This window comes from Callospermophilus lateralis, chromosome 4 (assembly GCF_048772815.1).
Source record: "Callospermophilus lateralis isolate mCalLat2 chromosome 4, mCalLat2.hap1, whole genome shotgun sequence".
NCBI lineage: Eukaryota > Metazoa > Chordata > Mammalia > Rodentia > Sciuridae > Callospermophilus > Callospermophilus lateralis.
The window spans coordinates 147,609,983-147,632,404 of NC_135308.1; the positions used below are offsets into that span (position 1 = coordinate 147,609,983).

The 22,422-nt window shown below is 36.5% G+C and overlaps 1 protein-coding gene across 1 annotated transcript in view; it reads left to right on the forward strand.

Annotated features, from left to right (window-relative positions):
- Positions 1–573: 573 nt before the first annotated feature.
- Nr1h4 (nuclear receptor subfamily 1 group H member 4) overlaps positions 574–22,422 on the forward strand; it is a 42,851-nt gene continuing 21,002 nt past the window's right edge. Inside the window, exons 1-2 of the mRNA XM_076855419.2 lie at positions 574–682; positions 6,294–6,659. Of these exons, the coding sequence (XP_076711534.1) occupies positions 574–682; positions 6,294–6,659 (475 nt within the window). The remainder of the gene's footprint in view (positions 683–6,293; positions 6,660–22,422) is intronic.

Genomic DNA, 22,422 nt, shown 5'->3' on the forward strand with positions numbered 1-22,422 from the left:
TTACCTTCTTTCCATGTATGCCTATGTACCATGGTGGATTAGAGTTCACCCTAATCTTCATTTAAATTTGTTTATATCTACATACAAAGATATTTTTATGGATCATAAAACAAGATCTCATACTGAGACATTGGGGATTAAGACCTCAACATAGGAATTTTGAGGGTAGGATGGGACACAATTCAACATACCAAATACAAACCCAGCTGACCAGGTTGGTAGGACTCCACATTTAAGCATTAGTCTTATAGCTTCCTGACATTACCTTCTTGCTTTCTGATAGGAACAACTGTTAAGACCTACAGCATGACACTTGCTCTTCAAAATATAGACTTAGAGCCACTGAATAGAAATCTACCCTGTAAAAGTTCTTAAGCTGGAAAAGTGTTGCCCAAAAATGTTTGTTTAAGAGAATGGTTTCCAGCTTACTAGGCAATTTGGCATGGAGGACTTTTCTCATAAACATTTACAAATATTCTACTCTGAAATGAAGTTAATCAGTAAACTACACAACCTCTGGCCTCTCTCACTTCTTACCTAGTCTCATTTTCAGTTGCTGTGAATTAGCTAAGAATGGTAATGCAGTTTCAGGGGTTAGAAAATCCAATTCAAATTAGTCCTCCCCACAGCCATACACCGTCGGGATTTGTTACAGAAATGATGAACGTGAAGCCTGCTAAAGGTAGGATACTGTTCACACGAGGTCCCAGGTTGAGATTTTGCAGCTGGACAGAGGAAATCTGTGGGTCTTTTGCTTGAGATTATAGCAGTAGATCTCTATCAGAGATGATTCAGTCACATCTAGAAGATAAAAGGTAAGGGGGTAAAAGGTTGGGATGGGTGATTTGTATAGGGTTCTAAGCAGGTGAGTATCTTATTGAGACTAATTCTGTTTTCTCTAAAATTCTTTATAGGATATTAGGTTCAATTAGCACCATTCTTTCAAATTAGCACCATTCTTTAAAGTCAAGTGAAGTGTGAATGTTAATGTCAATGCACACTTGAAAAAAATTAAAGTACATTGTTTAATGTTTTATTTTAAAAATGGTTAGTCGAAGGTCTCAGTAGATCATGAAGTCTATTTATTGACTAGTATTAAAAACTGGAACAGAACAGAGTAGAATAGTCTAGAAATAACAATGTGTCCTTCAAGAATTAAATGTGTCATTTCATGGAAATTTTCAGTTGTATATGTTTAAGTTTGTGCAGGTATCATGGTATAAAATGTATTCCAAACTAGAGGATGTAATAAAAAATCAATAAATATAAAATAAGAAATGTGAATGTGATAAACTAGTTTCACAGTAGGTTTCTCCTAATAGTCTAAGGCAAATCAGATAAGTGAAAATTTGAGCTGTAAGACTTAGGCTATTTGTGCTCTCTGAATTAAAATATACATTATAATTAAAAGAATGTATAATATAAATATTATTTAAACACTTTTCCCAAAGCAGAAACTCTCCTTTTAAAATCTCCACCAAAAGAAATTCTAATCATTTTTATGATAATTATAATTATGAATGTATTTTTGACCACAGACTTAGCAGCATACCATTTTGTTTAAATGGGATGTCTCAGAGTGATTGACACCATATTCAGGAATGGAATTAGTCGGAAGACTGGGGAAGCAAATTTTCTATTCCCTTCAATTTAACACACGTTTATTAAAAATTACTATGTGTCAGACTTTGTGTCAGGTGCCAGAAACAATAGAAAGGGAATATAATCTGATATTTTCCCCTCAAAAGTTCAGAGACTAACCACGATAATAACAAAAATGTACGGAATGTATGCATAATGTTTGCACAGGCACCGTCACTTTATATTCTTTATGTTAGTGCATCCTTATTACCACCTTTGATATAGGAGCTACATTATTCTAGCTTTAAGGAGGAAAAAATAGAAGCTTAAAGAAGTTCAATGTCTTTCCCTAGTTCACACATTTAGGAAGCTGCAGGTGACTTGAATGCAGATTTTCCCACTCCTAGTACACTCTTAAGTAGTTTTCATACCACCTCAAGTTTAGCATGGAAGATAAGCCTTGAACAAATAAAAGTGTACGTGCTTTAGATAAGCACTATAGTAGAGGTGTGTACAGCGGGTAGGAGAGATTAATTCCACCTGAGGGAACTGGGACAGAACTCAGCGGAGGAGGTCATTCAGCTGACAAGGCAGGGAGAGGCACCAACATCACAAAGGCCTGATGCCAGGATCAGCAAATAACTTCACAAATGAAGTCGTGCCGTCCAGCCAAGACACCATGGATTATAGGAAATGAAGGAAGGCAAAAAGGCAATTTTTCTGTTCACTTTGATTCAATAAACAGTCACTAGACATTTGCTATGGTCAGCATTGTGCCAGAGATTAAAAAAACAAACAAACAAACAAACAAACTAGATGGAACGTGGACTCTTTCTCAGGAGCATCAGAAACTGAAGTCATGGGAAATGCTGCTATTATTATTGTGAACCTGATTCTCACACTTGGGTGCACAGTGGTTCTGGTCACAAACTTTTTATATGTCTGATATGACAATCATGAGCCACATGTGACTATTTAAATTTTATTTACTTAGAATTAAGTAGATTTAAAATTTTAATCCCTTCATATCACTAGCCACATCTTGAGTGTTCGGTATCCCCATATGGTTAGTATCACCATATCCATAGGTATGGAACCCATCATCTCAGGCAGTTCCTTTGGAAGATAGTCCTTTAGAGAGTCTATCAAAAGCTAGAAACCTATTCAGAATTCTGTTTCCTTTTCAGGGATTCTCAGACTCCCCTGGAGTTTATCCATGTGTTCTTATTTAAAAACTCTTACCTAAACTTTCATGGAGATTTTCTGACTCCTTAAAATCCACCAAAAAAAAAAAAAAAAAAAAAAATCACATACCTTAAACTTGAATCACTTTACCTACCCCCCCCTCCAGTTTCTTCTGTGTCACAAAATGTCTTTATTTGCTTTCTTAGTTCCTTGTCATTCCTATCCGTTAACACACAAATGAGAGAAATGCTAGATCCTTTTCTGTCTCATTCACCATTATGTTCTCAGAGCCTCACACAATGTCTCTCAGTAGCAAGTAAGTGTTCAATACACATTTATAATGAAAGAACTGTCTCATATTTGTGTCATCAAAGCAGATTGTGTTAATAAGTATGAATTAGCTATCAGTTGGCTATCATTAAAATAGGGATTTTTCTAAGTTCTTTGGGAAACAGCTTGTCTTTTAGTGGTACTGGACTTATCAAACTTTTTTCTTAACAACCGTATTTTGTATCAGAACAACCATCTAAGATAGCAGGACTGGGGGTTAATGGTCCCATTTTATGGAAGAAATTGGATCTGCAAAGGGTAGGCAGTTGTTTAAGAACTCCATATAATAGTGGATATTGTTCTGGCCCAACCATTTTGAAATATGTTGGCCATGTTGTTTCTTTGCTTGTAAGCTTTATGCATATTTATCTCTCTAGTTTGTGAGCACACAGTGAAATACTAGAAGTGGGTACACTTTGAGAATAGAAGCATTATTTACTATTATTATGTACCATTCTCATATTTTTGCCACTTTATTGTTTGGCATCATATTATCTATATCTTTGTAAAATGTCCTATGTTAATTTAGATGATTCCAGAGATCAATATGACATCAATATTATCTGGCCTGAGTTGAGTCTCTATTACGTTTCTTGATTATGGAAATATTTGTTTTGTTGAAATAATGCTCAGAGATCTTAAATTGTTTGAGAGGAAAAAAAATTGTCCATTTCCTTGGATTCTACAGAATCCAGATTCCTTCAGTAATTGGTTATTTGACTGTGGGTGAGTTGCTTAACCTTGTATTGGAGAGAACCTGGGCTGTAGGGGAAGAATTAAGGGAATATGTTGGAGGATAAAATCTAGGGATGAGCAAAACTAATGCTTTTATTATTTTTTTAAGTTCTTTTCCATCCTATTCACTCTGGAGATTTTAGTCACATTTGATTATAAAATGGATCATGATTTTGCTTATATTTTATCTTTTTTTCTATAATCATTTCATATTTTTATTTTTCCATTTTGTGGGTCCTAAGGCAAAGCAACATTACCAAAATTTTTCATCTATCAGCTGTACTGATTTTTCTGCTGGCTTATGTGGATAAGTTGGGCATGAAAGAACGGAAATTGATTTTTTCACAGATACTGTATATTGTGTGCTGTTAGTCATTTCCTGGGTCATGGAGAGCACATTCTTTTTGACAACATTTAATATGTATATACTCCACTTTGCCATTGTAGAAAAGTCTTGAATTTTGATGCTTATGAACTATTAGTCGCATGTTTATGAAGATTTTAGAATTAAGAAGAATTAGAACATCATCTAGCACAATCTTCTTTTTATAGATGAACAAAGGGGGGTAGGGTTGTAGTTCAGTGGTAGAGCACTTTTGCCTAGCAAGTGGGAGGCGCTGGGTTCAATCCTCAGCACCAATATAAATAAATAAAATAAAGGTATTATGTCCATCTACAGATTAAAAAAAGAAGAAGAATAGATAAGATGGAACATGGAAAATGCCTGGGGAGAGGCAGAGCCTCACAGGTTTAGTTGCAAGGTACATGCGAACAGAGGCACTGAAAGGAGTAACAAACTCAAGTAAGAGAGCAGAGGAAGAGGAAAGCTTGGCCTTTCCTGCTTTTGAAACATCTTATATCTGAAATTCTCCCAGAGTGTGATTCAGTGCAGGGGCCCTGAGGTCAGACTCCCAAAGTTCAAATCTCAGTTACTTAGGTAGGTAGGAGTAAAATTGCTTGACTTAAAAAAAAAAAAAACTGTCAATGGATTTTTTATTTTATTTATTTGTTTATATGCAGTGCTGAGGATTGAACTCAGGCCTCACACATGCCAGGCAAACACCCTACCATTGAGCCACAACTCCAGCCCCCAAATGATTAATGTTTACAAATGGGTGCCACAGGTTATTTGTAAGTGGGCCATAATAATATTATCTACATCATGGGATTTTGTGGGAAAAGAGAGTATACAAATAAGTACCTGGTCTAGGAAGGACTTTATAAAATTTTCTGCCAACAATAGTAATAATATTAAGCATCTTTTGAGTACTTCAAAGAGCATTCTACCAATATAGAATTCTACCTATAAAATTGCCTATTTCAAATTCCAAAAAGCATTAGAAAGCTTTTTTTTTTTTTTTTTTTTTAAGTTTGGCACAAACTTATTTGGTGGCAAAACTGCATCTAAATTGGTGTGAAAGTATTTATGGTTATTACTTATTCTACTTTATTTGACTATTCATGCATTTCACTCTGGAAGATATTATATTTGACTCTTGGTTTGTCCCAGAGTGTTATATAAATACCACTGCATTCTATTCTGAAATCCAAAAAAAAAAAAAAAAAATTGAAAATTTAAAACATATGTGATTCCAAAAATGTGAATCTGTATTATCTCATTCCATGATCTATATAACCTTGGATATAGATATTTTCATTCCAATCTTACAGCTATGAAAACTGAGCTTCATCAATACAAGTAATTTGCTTAAAGTGTCACTGTTCATAAGAGATGGGGCTGGGATTTTGGTTTAGGGTTATCTAACAATACTTTGATGAATCACACACATTTACATACTCTCTTATTTATTTATGTGTATTACATTTTGCATCTGCTTTTTAAAGAAATTTCATTGATTCTTTATATATATCAGTGAGATTCACTGTTACATATTCATACATATATGCATACAATATAATTTGATTTATTAAATTTTTTTTTAGCATTTTGCAAAATTCAAATATTTTTATTTTCTAAAGAGCTATAATTTATGCTTATGGGAAATAGAGACATTTTTATAACCTGATAGTTTTTTGTTACCTAGTGGTTTTGTATATAAGTAGCCCATTGAATAATAATGATCATGGGAACAGTAATTATTATTCCTATTTTAGTGTCAGATATAATTTATTGAGTATTTCTTATGTGCCAAAATTAACAAAGTACTCAGCAAACATTCTTATAGTGAGTAACAGAACAGGGATTTGAATCCAGATAGATTCCAAGTACTGTTTTCTTGTTTCTTTCCTTAGCTCCCCCTTTGTTTTATAGTAATTTAAATAACACATGTACATGGAAAAAAATACAAACGGTAAAAAGATGGTATAATCTCCTACCCCAGAAAATAATGCAAAAACATCAGCTTCCACAGTCCCCACGACACTCCTAACAATTATGCTAAACTACCTCTTTAATTTCTAGAATAATGACATTAATTTGAGGTTTTTTTGCTTTTATTCAGGTATGCTAACAGAACAAGCAGCAGGTCCACTGGGACAGAATCTAGATGTGGAGCCATATTCACAATACAACAATGTTCAGTTTCCCCAAGTTCAACCACAGATTTCCTCATCATCCTATTATTCCAACCTGGGTGTCTACCCCCAGCAGCCTGAAGAGTGGTATTCTCCTGGAATATATGAACTCAGGCGAATGCCAGCTGAGACTCTGTACCAGGGAGAGACTGAGATGGCAGAGATGCCTGTAACAAAGAAGCCCCGAATGGGTACATCAGCAGGGAGAATTAAAGGGGATGAGCTGTGTGTTGTTTGTGGAGACAGAGCATCTGGATACCATTACAATGCACTGACCTGTGAGGGGTGCAAAGGTAAGCAGCTTGTGATTGGCAGTTTTCTCTTTGTTCAAGTTCTACTCTATTGGCTATTGAAATCCCTTGAGCTGGATGCTTCCTTTTTCTCAGATAACTTCCTGTTTTTCCATCTCTGCTTCTGCCTCCTCCTATCTTCTCTATCTTTATTGGACTGCCATTGATCTTTGGGAAAAGCACATCAGAGTATTTAGCTTAGATATAAATAATCTTTCCCATATTCACAACCTCACAGATGGTTAAAAGGAATTTTGACCAAGTTTAGGGAGTTGTGTGTTTTTTTTTTTCTGTTTATTTTTTAAGAAAAGAGAAACCGTTGAACTCATTTCTTTTAAAATTAAGATCAAGGGGGATGAGACTTCATTCAATAAATGTTTTAGCATACATTTTAAGGGGCAATTATTATTAAATTCTGTCTCCCTTTATGTATCTTTTCTTCCCCTCTCTATGTCTAGCAATCCCTATTCTATATTCAGGTCAATTTGGAGGGGATGGGGGGGTACTGGAGATTAAAATATTTTCAGCATACTTTTAGTTTACTGAGAAAGAAATTGAGGAAGAAAATGGGCAAAGAAGTAAGTAATAATAGCTTAAATTCAACAAATATTCCATTTAGATTATAGATCTGTGAACGATGCTATAGAAGAATCTATAACAATCTATTCCAAATGGATAAAATATATTAAATATAAAAATGACTAAAAGACCCTTATTATTACTCTCCCAGTAAGGGCAATGATAATAAGTTTGTAAAATTTCAAAGGAAAAGAAGAGTGAATTCATAAGTTCATCTATTTAGTTTTGTCTTTAATCATTCAGCAAATATTTTTAGAACGTGTAGGTACTCTGCTAGCTTGCAGGATATTGAAAGCTGAATAAGAACTATCCTTTGAACAGAATCTATTGGATAATGTGCCAAACTGGGGTTTCCAGATGTTAATGATTGCTTCAAAAATAAACAGAGGATCCAGTCTCATAAAAATAGAACAAGGACATTTTAAACCTTTGAAAGTTTAAATGATCAGATTACATTAAACCATAATAATTGCCCCTTAAAAACTGAGTGTGATTTTCTTAGAATTTTAAAGCACTGTTGTTAGTTTTGATTAAAATGTACTAATTGAACTTGTTAATGAGGGTCAGTGTGATATTTCAATACTTACATATGATGTATACTGATTAAATCCTGCCTCCCTTTATGTACCTTTTCTTCCCCTATCTCTAGCAATCCCTATTCTATATTCAGGTCAATTTTGGGGGATGGGGGGTACTAGAGATTGAACTCAGGGCCACTTGACCACTGAGCTACATCTCCAGCCCTATTTTGTATTTTATTTAGAGACAGGGTCTCACTGAGTTGGTTAGCACCTTGCTTTTACTGAGGTTGGCTTTGAACTTTTGATCCTCCTGCCTTAGCCTCCTGAACCACCGGGATTATAGGTGTGGCCACACTGGCCTTTTTTTTTTTTAGTTCTACATGTGAGAAGAAACATGAAATTCTTGTCTTTTTGTGTCTAGCCTATTTCACTTAATATAATGTCCTCTATTCCCATCCATTTTGCAGCAAAAGACATTATTTCATTCTTCTTCATAGCTGAATTTTATATATATATATATATATATATATATATAATTATATCTATATCTATATCTATCTATCCCACATTTTAATTATCCATTCATCTGTTGATGAGCACCTAGGACGATTCCATACCTTGGCTACTATGAATAGTGAATAGTGCTTAAATAAACATGGGTATGTAGGTATCTTTTTTTTTCTTTCAGGAAATGGTTCATTGAATCATTCAATTTCCTTATATGCTTTCATATCCAAGAAAGATAATGAGATTTTCTCATGTTTGAAAAACTGTTTTACAGGTATCTTTTTGATATGCTTATTTCATTTCTTTTGAACATATGACCCAACAGTGGGATAACTGATAGATGTATTTTTAGTTTTTTGAGGACGTTCCATATTGTTCTCCATAATGCTTATAGTAATTTACATCCCCACTCACAGTGTATGAGAGTTCCTTTTGTGACATATTCTTGCCAGTGATTTTTTGGTAATTGTCATTCTAACTGGGGTGAGATTATATCTATTATAATTTCAGTTTGCATTTCCCTGATAGCTAATGATAGTGAACATTTTTTTCATATGTCTTGCTATTTATGTCTTCTTTTGAGAAGTGTTTATTCAGATCAGCTTGCCCATTTTTTAAATTGGGTTACTTGGTCATACACCATGACCAAGTTGATATTGAAGGATGCAAGGATGGTTCAATGTAAATCAATGAAACACATCATATCAAGAGATTGAAGCGGGGAAATCATCCGATCATCTCAATAGAGACAGAAAAAGCATTTGATGAAACCCAAAATTCCTTTAGGATAAAAACATGAGGTACATCTGGAGCTTTCTTGAAAGAAGATCTTTCTTGGATGCTTCTAACGTTGACTCATATTGCTTTTATCAATTTCCTTATGGTATTTTTTTAATGTAATGAAAGATTTCTATATAACAAAAGAATGAATCCAAATTTTAAAAATTCAATATAAATAAAATTACAAAACCAATAAAATAATAAAATTTATTTGTTAGTTACATGATTTTGGTCAGGAAATAGAAGCCCATACAGGATATATGTGCCTGGTATAAAGTAAGTATGAAATAAATGTCTTTTGAATACCATAATGAAAATTTACATTCATTGCTGGTACTTAATTAGTCCGCCAATATAATATATCTCCACTTTGTAAAAGTACATCCCAAAGGTTTTTATAACATTTAATCCTTCGTTGCTTCAAATGATAAAAAGCAAATACTACCTCTCAGTCCCTAGATCTAATGACAATTTTTTTGAATGGGCAGAGTTATGGAAATGGAGACCTACCTACGTATGTGACATTGAATTAAAAAAAAAAAAAAAGGAGGTTGGAATAAATCTGGAAGGAATTGCTAGTTAGACAGCAAGCCAAAATATTTCCTGGTTTAAAATAAACAAAAATAAAAAATAAACCAAATTAAAAAATTTAAAAAATAAACACAAATAAATGTTCTCCAGGTTGTTTTGAGAAACCAACTGCTGACCCATGTTCAAGACTTTGTAGTATCTCTAGTCAACTAGTGACCAGGGTTGTTACTCTAGAAAGCAAAACTAGAACCAAAAAATGAAGCTTATGGGATGGCACATTTGGGGCTTAATTCAAGAATTAATTTTCTGATACTAACATGAGGGAATTTCAGCAATGAGATTGGCTTCCTGCCTCTGGTGATACCAAGTAACAAGCTCCTCAATATTAGAATTCCAAAAGAGGTAGATGAAGAAGGAGCTTGAGTCCCCAACAGGAAATTTCTGCATTGCATGAGAAATTGTATTCTGTGGCTTCTGAGGTCCTTCTTCAAATACTTTAACACCATCTCTTACACTATTCTAATTATTTCATGTCTGTGTGTCTTATCTTCTGCAGTAGTTTGTAAATTTCATAAGTAGCCCCTCTTACTGAATGAAAGAGAATGACAGACAAGAGATTCTAAACCTTGTCCCTATTGACATTTCAGGCTGCCTAACTTTGCTGTGGGGAATGTTTTGTATATTTAGCAGATACCAGTAGCAAGCCCCACTTGATGCCAGTGGCAAACCCCAAGATTTACAAACATTGATAATGGTCTTGGGGAGCAAAAATCTCACCAACTGTGAACCACTGAGATAGAAAGTACTATTATGCAGAGGTTCTCAAACTTCAGCTACCTCTGGAACTTTCTTTTTTCTTTGTTTTTGGTGGGGGGCAGTACCGGGGATTGAACTCAGGGGCACTTGACCACTGAGCCACATCCTCAACCCTATTTTGCATTTTTTTTAGAGACAGGGTCTCACTGAGTTGCTTAGCACCTTGCTCTTGCTGAGGCTGGCTTTGAACTCTCCATCTTCCTGCCTCAGCCTCTGGAGCCACTGGGATTCAGGCATGCTCCACCATGCCCAGCTGGAGCTTTCTTGAAGGAAGCTGTTTCTTGGGTGCTTCTAATGCTGACTCCTATTGCTTCTATGAAATTCCTTGTGTTATTGTTTTTTCATACAATGAAAAGTTTCTATATAGCCAAAAAACAAAATCAAATTTACAAAATTAAATATCAACAAAACTAGAAAAGCCAATAAAATGTGTTAGTTATGTGGTTTTGTTGCTCAAAATGTTACCTGTTGCCCAGGTTTTTTTGAGTTTGGTATGCCTGTACCACATGCCACACGAGGCTTCAATTCTCTACTTCATTTCTTTGTTCAAACAATTGATTCATTCAAACCTTGTTTCATGCCTAGCTCCATTTGGCCATCCTTAAGCAGGGTCCTATCATGCATCTTACATTTACCCCAGCCATTTTCTCATGGCTCTTGATAATTAAGTCATACTTTTTGCTGTTAATGAAATCATTGGCACAAACAAAAATGAGGGCAATTAATTTGAATGTTAATATAAGATAGTCATTGAAATGATCTGGAGAATGTTATTATTAGTTTTTAAGACTGTCATAAGATATAAATGTAAAAGTAATTTAATATGTGTGAAGGACTTAGAAAAAAGTGCAACACTTAGTCAAAACTCAATAAATGCCTTTTGTTGTTACTGTTATGGTCTTTGCATCTGTTTACACAGAAGGTAGTTGAAAGGTGGCTGTTTTCTGTTTGTATTTACAAAGGTTGATGCCCAACCCATTATCACTTGTTTCCTAAGGCACTATATTTGACATGTTCAAATTACTAAAAGTCACTTTAATTTGTTTGTGTAGACTTGTGCTATTCACAGTCTGGTCCCTGGTCCAGCCATATCAGCATCACCTGGGAATTTCTAAGAGATGCTAATGTGGGGATCCTATTCCAGGCCTACAGAATCAGAATTTCTAGGAATGAGACCCAATGCTTTTGTTTAATAAGCCATTCATTCTAAAGTTTGAGAACTACTGATGTAAATTATTCTAAAAAGGCACTTGATGAAACTCATTTGGTCAAGCAGCGTGATTGAGTGTTCTGATTGTGAAATCCACAAGGAAAGGAACAGAAAACAGGAGGAATGCTCCTTTCCAATAAGACAATTTGTAGATAAAAATGCAGACTAGAAACCTAGACTAGAAGTCTAACCTAAGTCCTATTTTTTGCCTGGGGCGGTGGGGAGAGAACATGTGTAATTTATTCTGCAAGTCTGATTCGAAAGAGAATTCCCAATAGAACCTACAAATTTCTATGCCAATTGTGGATAACTTGCTAATTCTCTTAGTTCTTTGTAATTGGTAAGTAGGTATTATTGTACCCATATAAAGGAGAGAAATAAGGCCATCATATCAAAAGAAGCTGAGATTGAGAAAGGCCAGTACTAATGATTTATGAGATGTATGTAACTAGACTTCAACAGTAAAACTCACTCATTCTCATGCCTTATGCCAATTATAATTATAGAAGAGGAAATTGAAGCATAAGAAGTTAATCAACTTACCCAAGGCTTCAAAGCTAATAAAGGGGTAGAGTTTCAAAACTATAGCTCTTAACTCCAACTCTAGAAACTGTAAAATTGACCACTAGGCTCTTCATTGCTTTCCCACTAAGTGTTCAATCTATTCTTGAGCTACTAGCTCAGGGTTAAGACTGACTACTTCAGTGGCCTAAGGAAGAAAGTTAAGTGCTCCATTTAGGTTTTAAACTATCAGTGTTGTATAAGCATAGGGAATAAACCCCTAGAGTCAGTATCATCTTCTAAGAAGGGAACACTACAGTGACACTTGGTTCTTCTGAGAATTCTGGGGCATGGCAGCATGATTACAGCCAGACTAGTAGGACAGGCCAACCCTAGGAAATACCCACCTTAGAGGCAGGCAGGGGAATAGAAGTCCATATAGGATAGAAGTTGGAGATAGGAGGCTATCAGGAAAGTACAGGAATTTAGGAGACAAGGGACAGAGAAAGTGGTCAGAGGAGAACAGACCTTTGGAAAAATTTAGGAAGGAGAAGCTAGACTTGGACATTTTTTTTTTTTTTAACAGCTGAGTACGATAGAGCTTTTTCATTGATTTCGATTTGAGACTTTGCCCCCGTGGTGTCAACAAAAGGACGGGTGTCAAGAGAGGAACCAGAGGGAGCCAGGGAAAGCCATGTCCTATGCCAGAAGTTGTTTTGTTTTTTGGGCTTTGCACCGGAGCAGTCTCTGTTGCAACTACTCAACTCTTGCCTGTGTAGCACAAAGGCACCCATATCAAGGATGGTCATGGTTGTGTTCCCATAAACCTTACTTTCAAAAATAGGCAGGAAAGTAAAAAACAGAGTCAGCGGTCTGTAGTTTGCTGACCCCTGTTCTTGAGCAATGACTCTTGAGGGTCCGTATCAGAACTAACTGAAAGCTTGTATCGTGAAAGAGCACAACATTCAATGCACCGACGGTATGTGCAAGAAATGCAGCCCTGTTTTGAATGATTGGATTTGATTCCATTTCAAGCCCTGGTGGAAATTTTATTTCATTCAATTAAGGATTGAATATCACAGGGTTTATGTGGGGATTAAATCAGATTATTATTATTATTCCCCTCACTCCTACCAAATTTCTCTGGGTTTTTGTCTAAGTACTAGGCTTAACATGGAGCGGTGGGAATGGAGTTCTGGTCCTTAGTACTGTGGACATAGTCCGACATCTGGTCTGCTCTTCAGTTACCAAAAGGAAAGTTCTCTGTGGCACCATCCTGGGGTCCTGAGCACACTCCTCCTTCGTGTCTGGTCATGTCTGTCTGCTTCTTTTAGCTTGGGGGTAGGTTCCTGAAGCCGCTCCCTTGTTGTGCTAGGACACCTGGTTGTCTGGAGAAAGCATGCAGCTATTTCATGTGTTCTCTGCCATGCGGGGCTCAGGGAACCCCAAGGGCCTTCCCAGCCCTACCAAGGAAAGAGCACTTTTGTTTTAGGAATCCAAATAACATGGAGTTTCTCTCAGCCATCCACCCACCGCTAGGATTTCAGGATACCAGAGGGACAGAGTTCAGGGCCTTTCCAGGTCTAGCATGGCTTAGCTCTTGTAACTTTCTTTTTGACTGATTGCACCACTCAAAATGGGGGAAATTTCATCTAGTATTTGGGAATCGAGGGCTTAGGCTTTGCAGACTGAAGAGTTAAAAATAGGCTTCTTTGTGGACTTTTATGTTCTCTTCAGAAATAAATAAAAATTGTCTTAGTTTAGCGAATAAGGAAGGGAGAAGGGGAGGCAAGGAAAACCAGAGGGTGAGCCCAGAATAGGGTAGAGTGTGAGTGAAAGATCCAGGGCCCTGTGCCAGGCATGTCTCACAGCTTAGGCGACTTTGTTCCCACCCCACGTCCACATCCCTTGAATATCTGTGCTCACCAGACACAAAGCAAATTTCACTCTGTAGTGTTTCAGCAAAGGGAGTGTGGCTTTGGGGACTGACCAGCCTGCATTGAATCACGTTTTTCATTTCTTGGCAGCATAAGCAAATTAATGTATCAGTCAGAGTTTGATGAAATAAACCAGAAACCACTATTTCAAGCAGAAAGGAATTAATACAGGAGAAATTAGAAGGGCCAGAAAGAGGTTGCATGCCGAGGAGGGTGCTCAGAGCCACATTGCAACACTGTTTTGCCACAGCGAAGAAGATAGGGACCTAGGAAGCCATAACAAGAATGGTTGACCCCAGGAATTCACCACCCAGCTGCCACCTAGGGACTGTGGAGCTGCCTTCACTGCAATTTCTGGCTCCAGAGCTATGACTTGTCTGCCGAGTCTGTATCTATGTATAAACAGCAAGTGCCCTGCGCCCTGTCTCTCCGCACTCTCAACTGACAAGCAAAATGCTGCCATGGCAAAATGGCTGTTCATGGAGATAATGGAAGCAAAAGAAGCATGGCTCTAGCCTCAATTCTGGTTTTCAGTGTCCTCCAAAGGCATCTTTATGGGAGAGGTGAAATCATACCCACCACGTTAGGGGCAAGGGTGTCTGAGAAAGGTGGTGCTCCCCTTTCCTGCCTCTATAGTGTAAGAATGACAGTAGGAAGGAAGGTACAGGGAATATCAAGCTAGCCAGTCCCTATTCAATGCCATACTTTCCCTATGTGAACCTCAAATCAGCAAAACGGGGATATTATCCATAACACAGGGTTTTTGTGAGGATTAAATCAGATTATTATATGTAATGTTTTGTCATATCTCTTGCTTTAGAATTTCACTTCAGATCTGCTGACCTGTGAAATGTAAAGAAACATGTAAATGTGAAAAACATGTAAATGTAAAAAAAAACAAGAAAAAAAAATCTTAGAAACAAAACAAAGATCATAGTTGAATTTCTTGATTTCATTGGGTTTTAGTTCTAGTTCCATTAGAAATGTATTCATTCTCCTGAATGCTTTGTCATAGACATTTATGGCATCAGTAACAGAAGTTGCAGTTTTAAATGTTTTAAAAAGTAATAGCAGCGGAGCACAAGCATAGTGCAGAGTGATAATGGCTGCCATTTGTTTGGCCCTAGATCATATCAAGTGCTTTCTTTCCCTCTCAGTTATCAGCACAGTTTATGGAAATGTGATAACATCTGAATGAATTTTGATTCAAACCTTAACAGACAAAACTCATCTGCATCTGACTGAAAATTTCAAATAGCTGCATTTCCTAATAGGTCAGTGTCTGTCACATCTATCTCAGTGCCAGGAGTCTACATATCAGGGAGAGAGAATAGCAGAATTCTTAAAAGGTATTGTATGAGTGACCAGGTGACCCTACGGGCCTTCTGAATATATTTTTATATAATACCACGAACCAATGTTTGACTTAGCTCTGAGGTTTCAGAAAAGCTTCCGAAATTATTGAAATTATCCTGTCATAGAATGGATGAAAATGTTTCTGATAGAGCTTTTGTTTATGAACATTTGTGAAAGTTATGGGGCTATCATATAAACTTAATGAGATCCTATTTGAGATCAAGTGAGGTCTGAGTTTATAAATTTACTAATGATCCTAATAAACTCCTTAGGCCAAATTGTCCTAGAGTATGATGCAAGATGGGATTCCAAATTATTTCACTGCATTGGAAGGCTTTTGCAGTAAGTGTTGTGAAATCATGGGTAGAGTGGGACTCGGAAGTTAGACAATTCCAAGTGATTCTCTTCCCAGCTGTTGTAAATTGGTTAACATCTCTGGGCTTCAGACTCCTACATGTAAAATGCAGATGATAAAAAAGATGATGAGGAGGAGGGTGAGTGGATGATGGTGATGATGGTGATGATAGATAACACACATCAGGTGCTTACTATATGTAGTCACTGCTCTGGAACTTTCCATGTGCTAACTCATTTAATTTTCAGGACAACCCTATGAGGTAGGGATCTACAGATTGTTATGAGGATTAAACAAAATAATGGCTACCAAGCAATTAATACCATACTTGCCAGTGGTAAATTGTCATTAATGTCTGTCATTATTACTATGATTATGGAATTGGGCTTTTGTTGGAAAACTAAGACATCATTTTTAAAACACCTGACTTGATATTTTGCACACTTATGTGCTTTATAAGCATTAGTTCTTATTTTGTTGATGATTTCTTCTCATTTTATCATTGTTATTTCTCTGTTCACCCAGCCTCCTCAATTGGAATCACATTATCTTCTAAACTTTCTCTCTTCCTGTTAATTAATTAATTCATTAAGTTCTTTATCAAACATTATTAAGTAACAGTTTCTACACCAGGCACAACTCTAAGATTAGGTAATCTGTGAACAAAACAGACAAAAGTTTTCTCCTCATAGTCACTACTTTGAAGCAATATTGAGAAAACTGTTTATATAATATAACTGAGCAAAAGTAGACAAAAAGGAGAAAACAGTAAAACATAAAAGAGATTTAAAAACATAAAAATCAATAAAATAGTATCTGAAAAAACATACGGAAAATGACAGAAGAATGATTTCCAGTGGATGCAGATAGATATTTCAAATAAATATAGAGGCAATAAGGTAAGACAATAAATACTAGATTTAAACAAGAAAAAAAAAACTGTTTAAAGTAAAAATACAAGCAATATATAAATATGTAAGTGATGATTAAAAGAAACTTTCCAAAGTATAAATTATTGAATGAAAACAGTTACAAACACACGTTAGAAGAAGAAGAAGAAGAAGAAGAGGAGGAGGAGGAGGAGGAGGAGGAGGAGGAGGAGGAGGAGGAGGAGGAGGAGGAGGAGGAGGAGGAGGAATTAGAATTCAAACGGCAACTCAGAGGGTAATCTGTAAGAGTAAACCAGTTCTTGGCTTCAAGCAGGTACCTCCCTTGACTAAAATCCCTTACTGGGAACTCAGAGCACCCCAGGGAAGAGGCTGGGAATCAGGTTTCAGGTCTTGGGAGTTTACCTACATGGGGGATCCAAATAGCTCTTAAAGATGGGTAAAAAGGTCAAGCTCCAGGAGATTAGAACCCCTGTGTATCTTCTCAGGAGGCTCCATTGGGGTGAGGGGGTCATTGTATTTTTGTTTTCTAGTGCTTTAGAGTACATTACCATTTGATAAAAATTTTGTTAAAGTAATGAGTGCACATGATTCTAAAGCCAAATGGCAAAAAGGGAGTATCACAGGAAAAAGATTTCTGCTCCAACCCCCACACCAAGTACTGCTCCCCAAAGACTACTACTAATAACCTCGTTCTTTCTGTCTTTTTGAACTTAGCTATCTATTTATTTAGGTCATTTGGATAGTCTTTATTTATATTTGTAGAACCATCTTTTCTCCCACAACATGGAAGAAAAACAAGAAGGGCCAGGTAAGGAGAAATGTCCTCTTGGACACCAGTCCAGTGTCTCTGCAGTTTGAAGTAGGGGAGCTAGGTGGGAGGCCAAGTCTAAGAGGACGACAAACCCCTCTTCAGATGTCCCAGGAAGCTTTTGGGAACATTTCAAAACCTAAATCTGGCAGTTTTTTGGAAGCAACATTTTTGAAAGTTTTGTAGGTGCAGCATATCTGCTTACACTGAACCTTGTTGAGATATCTCTGAGGTACTTTGCACATCTCTATCTACTACTGCACTGAATCTTTTTGTCCCCAACATGGCCACATGTACAGCAGCATGTACTTATTATGCAGTGTCTAGAATCTGGAGGAGTTCCATTTAGTCTGTCAATCATCTGCATGGCTCTCTCTTTCTTGGTCAAGATGCACCAAGCTAACTTCATTGTAGCCACTTTTCTCTTGATAATGGTCTTGATGAACCAGTGGTTGAAAATATGGGTCTCATTCTCAGCAGAATTGGCTGAGAGACCCTGAAGTATGTTGCACTTACTCTTGGATTGGAGTCACAGTGTCTTGAGAGGTGGGCGTTTTTTTGTTTTGTTTTGTTTTGTTTTTGGGAAAATTTGGTCCTAATTATCTCAAAATAGTCATTTCCAAAATCCGCCTAATGAGGTAATCTTCAGAATGGAATCACACAATACCAGACAAAAATAAAAATAAGCAAAACCAAATTCTAACAAACTAAATTTAAAAAAAATAAAGAGATATTGCCTTATAGATTTCCTTTCTTATCATATCTTTCTGTAGTTTTAATGTTAAGTGAATGCTGACCTCATAAAATAAGTTAGAATGTGTTCTCTCTGCTTCTGTTTGGGGAAGAGATTATAGACAACTGGTATCATTTCTCCTTTAAATGGTCAATATTGAAACCATCTGTGTCTAATGCTTTCTGTTTTGGAAGTTATTAATTACCAATTCAATTTAACAGATAAGTCTATTTGGATGGCCATCAATCCTAATTTTACAATGCCTTCAGTTGACCCTGTCAGGAATTAACCCCATTGATTTTTCCTATTGTTTCCACCTGTTTATTCTCAGAGTTAGTGCACCTGTTGCTGCATTACATGTGTCTTGATTGTTCATTAAAGGCAATTCAAAGAAATCCCATGACCCTGCTATGTTATTGGTTCACATTTCATTGCTTATTACTAACTACTACCTACAATAGGACTAGTGGTGAGGTTTGACATATTCCTGTATTTTCCTAAATCAAATTGAAACTTTTCCAAGCTCATAACCCTCCTGGCTGATGAGAAGTTCCATTTGGACTACGCTCTTTTCCCCAGGATGGTTTACAAATCTCAGGGGTGCTACATAAGGTGGAATATTTTGCTATCTCTTGGTGTGCTCCTTTTCAACCTTGGATCAGTCCCTTGAAAGTGAATAACTCTGACACAGTTCAACATGGAGATCTTGCCCTGGGGTTCTCAAGGCCACGGTTCTTAGTGTCTTTCCGTCTTCATCTCAGATCAACGTATTAGAGAACTTTATCCTTTCTGGAGAATTTTTGTGTGTGTGCTGGTCCAACACTCACAGAAACTATGAGACTCATTCTGTCCCCAGGCTCTAGGAAAATTTCCCAAACCTCTTTCAACCTAAGCTGCCTCTGCTTCCTGCAACTCTAAAAGCATTGACCTCCATGCCAACATCTTTGAGATGATCCCCTATATCCCTGTCAACAAAGGCTTGAAAACAATAGCATTGTGCAAGAGTTCTCTTTATTTTAGAGGTAGGAAACTTGAGCTTTTGTCCCAGCAAGTAAACATAAAAAGATGATTACCCTCTTGGAATGGAAAGAAAATACAAAAGCAATAGAAACTAGGACAAAACACATATGAAGAGCTCAATAAATTCTGGATTCACCTTAACATTTCTAAAATTATTGCAAAATGCTCATATGAACTCAGACTGAGGAAGGTAACAGGTCTCTGTTAGAAGTAGGAAATTATGCTATGTGAGATTTGGGGAGATTAATGTCTCAAGTCATGTTTTTTCTGGAATGTAAACTACTGGAAGGACAGTATAATATGGTGGTTAAGAGCGCAAAGTCTGAATAGAGACTATTAGGGTTCAAATTCAGCTGTAGCACTTGCTATCTGTAAGACATTGCGCAAATTAGCCTCTGTGTAACTCATTCTCTTTTATAAAAGAGATTATAATAACGTCTCTCTCTCTGGATTGTTAAGAATTTTAAATGAATTGCTATATGCAAAGTATCTAGGACAGTGTCACAAAATAAGTGCTATATAAGCGGAGATAGACTAGCTGTATTGAGGCCATATTGAATGTAAAGATCTCTCCTTACTCAGCTGTGTTTGTTCTTGTTTCAAAAGCTTACAGACCTTGAAGTTTTAAAACATTAAACAATATTTTACTAAGTTCAAAGTAATGGGTAGCTTAAGTACCAGTGACTACTGGTGTCAATCACTGGTGGCTGTCATGTGTGTGTGTATGTAGACATATATTTGCATGACTTGGGAATAGAGTGTGGTCTGTGTGCACCCCGAAAAGCAGGGGTCCAAGAAGAATTAAGGGATCCCAGTAAAAGCACCATCCTGTAGCTATTCTGCTACCCCAGGGATTCCCCTAGTGCTACACATTCCCCAGATGGCAATGCCAACCGTCTACTCATCTTTTATTATCAGGAAGGCTCTGTTCTTCTGTGAATTTCCTTTCCATTCATTTCCAAATGAGTTTTCTGATATGAGCATTGTTGAATATGCACAAGAAAGAGCAAGATAGAGGCAGTGGTACATTTGCATAAGTATAAATACAGTATATGTATCCATATTTAAATGATATAATGATAATATTGTGTTGCCATCTCAGAATGAAAGCTAATTAATTCCGCTATTGAGATGATAATGATTTCTTTCTCAGTTAATACCAGAGTTTTTTTAAAAACACACACACACACACAAAAACCCTGCAGAATTGTTCTATGCACCATTCCTTTGACTCATCTTGGAATAAGGAGTTTTGTTCTGTTAACTATTGAGCTGTCTATCAGTATCTATGACAGTTTTAAAGGGAATCATTCCTGGGAGGAGCTGAAGTTTATACGATGAAGACTGAATCATGAAGTTTAGGTTGTTCAGGAGCTCATGATTTGATACAAAGGAAAATGGGTCTCTTTTTTCAGCCTCTTTTAAAATGCATTCTTTGGTATTTGCACTGTCAGTATCAATCCTGATCTGAAGCACAAAGTCTTTTTTTAGACTTTATTTGGCTGGATTTGACATTTAAGAAAACGTTATACCTCTCTCCTACTGAAATTTACACCAGCTGACAAATTCACAAGCAAGTCTATGACTTTTTTAACCTTGACATGTCTAACTTTTTTTCAGCCTCTGTTTTCATAGTAAGTTACCAAAGTCTAGAGTGTTCTCTCCATGTCCTGCTTTCTATCCTCTCCCAATCCAGTTCAGGCATCTATCACCTCTTAGCTCATGATGGTAGTCATCCTGACTTCCCAGTCTCCCCTCTCCAAGCTTTCTAGCTTCAGGGATTCTTCCCCCCATGCAGGTTAGCTCATACCTCCCTGTCCATCTCTTTAATGACTGCTTTCTATTTGGTGAAGACTCAACTCCTTTGCTTGGCCTTTAAGGGAATTTAATCACATTTTTTTCCCCTTACATCCTCTAATCATCTCTCACTAGTGCCCCCATACTCTACCCTTCTACCATGTTCCAAGTTCCTTGGAATTTCTGAAACACCCTTACTTTGCCCATTTCCCAGAATGTCTTTCCTCCCCCTTGGTCCATGTTTCAAAGTCCCACTTATTCTCCAAGGCCTTTCTCAAATCCCTACTTCTCTGATTCCCCCTACTTGGAATTAATTAGGGTCACTTTAAGCCCATGTAATGCCTTTTCTTCCAGACACTTATTTTTTCGGTGTTGAGAAATCATCATATTATACTTACTTTATCATAGCAGTTTTTTTGCCTGCTTCTGAAAAATTGTCATGATAAATATGCAAATTTCTATGTAATTTGCAATGTAATTGCTGCCCCTCTTCCCTAAACATGACACAACCTTTACAAGCATATGTAATGCCATGAAATAATCACTTTTGCTTCTATAGGTCAATAATTTATTATTTAATTGGTTATCTAATCAGTCTATCTTGTATTATGCTGTGAATTTACTTCTTCATCATCCCACTAAGTTGGAATCTGAAGATAGCAATGTCTTATTCATCTTGTTATCTCCCAGGTCAGAGCATGTGTTAACTTTCTCTTATGACCCAAGGGAGGCAATCTTAGTAGACTTGTTAGGAGTATGAACTTTAGAGTAAGACTTCCTGGGTTTGAACCCTCCCAGTCCACTCATTAAACGTGATCATGACCAAGGAATTTATTAACTTCTTTGTACCTTTTTTCTTCATTTATAATATGGGAGGATGTAATATCATCTTCATCATAAAATTTATATAAAAATTAAATACCGAAATGGAGGTAAAGTGGCCAGAACAATAGATAGTAAATACTTAATAAATTTTAGAAATTATTCTAACAGTCTGTTAAAATATGAGGTACTCTTGTCTCAGTTATGACATGAAGACACTGGTTGCTACATTCAATAGGGAGCCCATCTTGTAGAAATTTCACAGTGGATATTCAAGGACCAGTTAAACATCTCACTTATTTTGAGGATACAAATAAATCAGCAGTTGGAAATTATAGAAAGGTCTTATAACATTTTTTAAGACAAAGAGAGAGAATTTTTTAATATTTATTTTTTAGTTTTAGGTGGACACAACATCTTTATTTTGTTTTTATGTGGTGCTGAGGATCAAACCCAGCACCCCCCGCATGCCAGGTGAGTGCGCTACCACTTGAGCCACATCCACAGCCCCTCTTAAAATATTTTGAAGCATGAAATTAGTGTTCTATGAATCTTTCATCCCCATAGCAAAGGTGCCACAACTGGTATGTGTAGTACCTTTGT